This window comes from Magnolia sinica, chromosome 16, assembly GCF_029962835.1.
Source record: "Magnolia sinica isolate HGM2019 chromosome 16, MsV1, whole genome shotgun sequence".
Classification (NCBI taxonomy): Eukaryota; Viridiplantae; Streptophyta; class Magnoliopsida; order Magnoliales; family Magnoliaceae; genus Magnolia; species Magnolia sinica.
This window is the reverse complement of record NC_080588.1, coordinates 63,167,949-63,172,914: the sequence shown is the minus strand read 5'-3', so window position 1 is coordinate 63,172,914 and position 4,966 is coordinate 63,167,949. Positions and strand designations below refer to the sequence as shown.

The 4,966-nt window shown below is 43.7% G+C and overlaps 1 protein-coding gene across 2 annotated transcripts; it reads left to right on the top strand.

Annotated features, from left to right (window-relative positions):
- Positions 1–787: 787 nt before the first annotated feature.
- Positions 788–4,730, top strand: LOC131229003 (flavonoid 3'-monooxygenase-like). Of its 2 annotated transcripts, XM_058224855.1 has the most exons (3): positions 793–1,422; positions 4,089–4,202; positions 4,513–4,720. In XM_058224855.1, the coding sequence occupies exons 1-3, from the start codon at positions 844–846 to the stop codon at positions 4,528–4,530; spliced, it is 711 nt and encodes a 236-aa protein (XP_058080838.1). In that variant the 5' UTR covers positions 793–843; the 3' UTR covers positions 4,531–4,720. The 2 variants fall into 2 exon arrangements, with proteins under 2 accessions (XP_058080837.1, XP_058080838.1); XM_058224854.1 differs by having other exon boundaries at positions 788–1,422; positions 4,089–4,730.
- The last annotated feature ends 236 nt before the right edge of the window (positions 4,731–4,966 follow it).

Sequence of the window (4,966 nt, the reverse complement as noted above, 5' to 3'; positions counted from 1 at the left end):
TTCCAATGATTTGAAAAATCATATATGTTAGTGTAAGCGGCTGGAATACGAGTATGAAATGAGTAGGCAGTTTTTGAGACAGTTTAAAATAGGAGGTTTGGGGTTCATATCCGAAAAGCCAGGCACCGTATGAAAAAAATCCCTTTCTTTGATAATCTGCAAGAGTAGGCGCCGGGTGTCAATCCCGGGTCGAGAACTACCCCAGGACTGGCCCGTTTACAGCCCCATGCGGAAGAGAGAGAGAGCTACGGAGAGAATAGTCGTGGCTGCTCTCTCTCTCTCTCTCTCTCTCCAGTGTAGGGCTGCTATCTCTCTCTTACGAATGTGGGAATGTGACCCTTTAACACATCGCCACACATATATAACACTATAAAAATGATGAACTCACATCATAAAGATGGACAGCTATAAAAGGCCTCACAAGCATAATAATGCTTCCATGTCTTGAAGTGTGAGGTCAAGTACTTCAATACAGTTAATACCATGACTCAAGATCTTACTCATCAGCTAATCTCATGGTGGCCACAAGAGATCAACGATCCCCTCCTATATTCCCTTACACTTTGTCTAATCTCTTGGTACACATGGGTTATGATCAAGAGATCACGTAAAACGTCTCCTCCTTTACCACCTGGCCCACGAGGCCTACCGTTGATTGGCAACCTCCCATTGCTCGAGCCCGATCTGCACCGTTACTTTCCCAAATTAGCCCAAACCTATGGCCTGATCATAAAAGTACAGCTAGGCAGCAAGCTATGTGTCGTATTGAGTTCATCAAGCCTAGCTAAAGGGGTTCTCAGGGACCACGACACCATCTTCGCCAACCACTACGTCCCCGCAGCAATGTCAGAGCTTACGTACGGTGGGATTGAAATCGTGTTTAGTCCCTACGACCCAAATTGGCGGAAGATGCGCAAGGTGTGCGCACGAGAGATGATGAGCTCTAAGGTGCTTGACTCCTACTATGGCCTACGTAGACTCGAGGTACGCCAGATGGTGCGTGATGTGCGTACATTAGCATGCACTACAGTTAACATAGGGGAGCTAGTGTTTCAACTAGCTCTGAATGTGGTGATGAACATGATTTGGGGTGGTACGCTTGATGGGGAGGGTAGGCGTAAGGTGGGTCTTGAGTTTCAACGGGTTATCAATGAGGCTATCGAGTTAGTGAGTGAGCCCAACCTCTCTGATTTTTTTCCTATATTATCGAGGTTTGATGTACAAGGAGTGGTGGGCCGTATGAAGAAGCTTACATCATGGATGGATAAGATCTTCGAATCCGTCTTAGATCAACGGTTGAAAATGGATAGAGGGGAAGGAGGGAAGGAAAGCAAGGACTTTTTGCAGTTGCTTTTGCAGCTTAAGGAGGAAGGAGACACTAAAACGCCCTTGACTCTGACCAACATCAAGGCCATTTTTGTGGTAAGTACTTTTTTCTTGTATCAAAATAACATTTCTAAGTTTACTAGCTGTCCATTTGTGTCGTACACTGTGACCCATCAAAGGTCCGGCCTGAATTTTGGGCAGGGCAGTTTTAAAATCTCTGATGTATGTGACTATATCCATGCCGTCCATATGTATTGAAATCTCATTTTAGGGTATGATCCCAAAAATGAAGCAGATCCAAATCTCAGATGGACCATAGTACAGAAAACGTTAGTAATTGACCATTAAAAACTTCTTGTGGGCAATGAAAGCTTTCGATCAAGATGATATTTGTGTGGTCTCTTTATATAGGAATTTGTAACCTTATCAACAGGTTGGATGGCAAATAAACATTTCGGTGGACTCCATGAAGTTTTTAATGGTGGGGATTCAATTATGCTTTTTTCCTGTGGTGTGGTCCACCTAAGATTTGGGCATGCTTCATTTTTGGGATCAAACCCTAAAATGAGCTTGGAAATCCCACCCACCATGGTTGGATCACCCCCCCCCCCCCCCCGACGCGGATTGCGTCCTACACCTGCCCCGACGGTTATCCGTACGGGCAGGGCTCTCTGGGGCCCAATGTGACGTAAGTTTTCTATCCAAGCCGTTAATCTTTTCTCTCAGATAATTTTAAGGTATGAGATAAAAAATGAAGTAGGTTCTTAACTCCAGTGGACCACACCAAAGGAAGCTACAGTGATATGACACTCACCGTTAAAACGTTTCTAAGGGCCACCGTGAAGATTTTTTTACCATACAACCTATTCATAAGGTCATGTAGACGTTGATGAAGCGAAAACATAAATATCAGCTTGATCTGAATCTTCTCCAGCTCCTGAGAAGTTTTTAATAGTGAACGTTTAATCCCCAATTTGTGGTCCATTTAAGCCTTTTTCATGCCTCGTTTTTTGTATCATAACTTAAAATGATTTGAGAGAAAATCTTAACGGCGTGGATAAAATTATTACATCACGGTGAGTCCCAAAGAGCCCTGCTCGGACGGATTACCGTCGGGGCGGGGGTAGGACGCAATCGTGCGTCCTACCCCCGCCGGGGCGGTAATCCGTCCGGGCAAGGCTCTCTGGGGCCTACTGTGATGAAAGTTTTCTATCCACACTGTTAATCTTTTCTCTTAGATCATTTTAAGGTATGAGATAAAAAAATGAAGTAGGTTCATAGCTCTAGTGGACCACACAAAAGGAAGCTGCAGTGATATGACACTCACCGTTGAAAGGGCCACCGTGATGTTTTTTTTACCATACAACCTATTCATAAGGTCACGTAGACGTTGATGAAGCGAAAACATAAATATCAGCTTGATCTGAATCTTCTCCAACTCCTGAGAAGTTTTTAATAGTGAACGTTTAATCCCCAATTTGTGGTCCATTTAAGCCTTTTTCATGCCTCGTTTTTTGTATCATAGCTTAAAATGATTTGAGAGAAAATCTTAACGGCGTGGATAAAATTATTACATCACGGTGGGTCCCAAAGAACCCTGCTCGAACGGATTATCGTCGGGGTGGGGGTAGGACGCTAACTGGTGGCTTGGATAGTCCATAAGATTGATTTTGGAAACATGGGCTATTGACAACAGTTCCCACCAGATCGATGGTCCTGATTTAATCACCGTCCTACCACGTGACCTGTAAATGTATAGCTTTGACATCCTCCAGTTACACCGGGTCCAACGTATCATCACTAACGCCCATCGCCGAAAGTAGTAATAATACAAGTAGATTGTGCACATTAATTTTAGATCTTGCTGGTGTATGATGATGGGTCACACTTGTATGTCCTTGAAGTAGTTAAGAAATCACATGTGGATCGTTTGGATGAGATCTGGACCGTCCGAGTCCAGCCCATGATTAGATGAGAGTCGTTGATTAAGGGTGACCATGGACTAATCCGATTTTGATACCACTGAGTCACCCTCAACTTGAATGAATTGTGACTCAACTCCAGATAAAACAAGTTGAGCTGAGTCACTGAGTCATTTAACCATGATCCTACACGAACCGAGTTCTCTCGGTTAGGTTGCTCGACTCGACTCAAAAAAGCTTGATTCGACTCAGTTTGAAACTGAGTTCAAGCTGAGTTGAGCTGATTTTTTTGAGCTCAAAATTTCGAGCTGAGCTCAACTCGCTTCAGATCGAACCCCAACTTGAATCAAACTCAGATCGAATCAATTTAAGTGACTCGTTATTTTGATGTTGATACTGCTCAATAAGTGTTTGATGAAATAACTCAACAAAGTATTGGTCAGTGGCTTGTAAGGTATAGATATGAAACAAATACCCTTTGTATCTTGATTTTTATGTTCCTTATTGATTGTTTGATGAAATACCTCTAAACCATTGCTGTTGTTTTACATTCCAGGAGAAATTAAAGGTATACTCCATGCATTTGAGAAAATGCCACAGAAGCTCGATCTTGGCTCAAACTCGGCTCAAACCGGCTCAAGCTGCTGATCGAACTAAGCCGAGCTGGCCAGTCAGGCTCGAGGACCGAGCCAAGCTGAGTTTGAGTTGGGGTCAGCTAGTGGCCGAGCCGAGTTGAGCTTGGCGGTTCGACTCGTGAACACCTATATCTAGGAGCCCAATGGGCAACTTAGACCACTGCCAGCTCTATGTTTGACAAACCAACTTTCATTCTGTTAACAGGACCTGGTGATAGCTGGTACGGACACCACATCGACAACAATAGAGTGGGCCATGGCTGAGATGCTGCAGAATCCAGAGATAATGAGAAAAGTTCAAGAGGAATTAGAACAAGTGGTAGGAATGGACAGCATGGTAGAAGAGTCGCATGTACGGAGGCTACGCTATTTGGACGCAGTCATTAAGGAAGCCCTACGTCTACACCCTCCACTTGTGTTCTTGGTCCCTAGGTATCCAAGCCAAACATGCACTGTCGGTGGTTATACACTCCCAAAGGGCACCCAAATCGTAATTAACACATGGGTTATACGTAGGGACCCTGAAGCTTGGGACAACCCCTTGGAGTTTTGTCCTGAGAGGTTTTATAATTCCACAAGCAAATGGGATTACAATGGCAATGATTTCGGTTACCTTCCCTTTGGTTCAGGAAGGAGGATTTGTGTAGGACTTCCCCTGGCAGAGAGGATGCTAACTTATGAATTAGCTTCTCTTTTGCACTCATTCAATTGGCGATTGCCGGACGATGCAAAGCTCGATCTTTCGGAGAAGTATGCACTTATTATGAAGAAAGGGACACCGCTTATCGCTATTCCCACACCCAGATTGTCAAATCCAGAGCTCTACTCTTGAAATAAGGTCCAGTTTGGATGTTCTAATTATATTATTGTCCGTGGAAGTATTATTCACCTTATATTGAAGTTTACTTATGCTAAGGTGGTATTAGTTTTCAAAAGCCGAGTTATGTACCTTTTAATGAACATGGAACTTCCCTGTTGTGAGACTAGTTGTTAGTTACTAGATGAAGAAACCGATCAGCACTCATCATTCAACGAAAAAAAAAGACCAAAGATTCGATGGCTAGGATCTTTTCATCTGGGTTA

Bases quoted from the DNA above. Each gene is read 5' to 3' on its own strand.
- LOC131229003 (XM_058224854.1), top strand. From the start codon at position 844: ATGTCAGAGCTTACGTACGGTGGGATTGAAATCGTGTTTAGTCCCTAC. The intron at 1,423-4,088 runs GTAAGTACTTTT...TTCTGTTAACAG, and splicing joins ACATCAAGGCCATTTTTGTG to GACCTGGTGATAGCTGGTAC.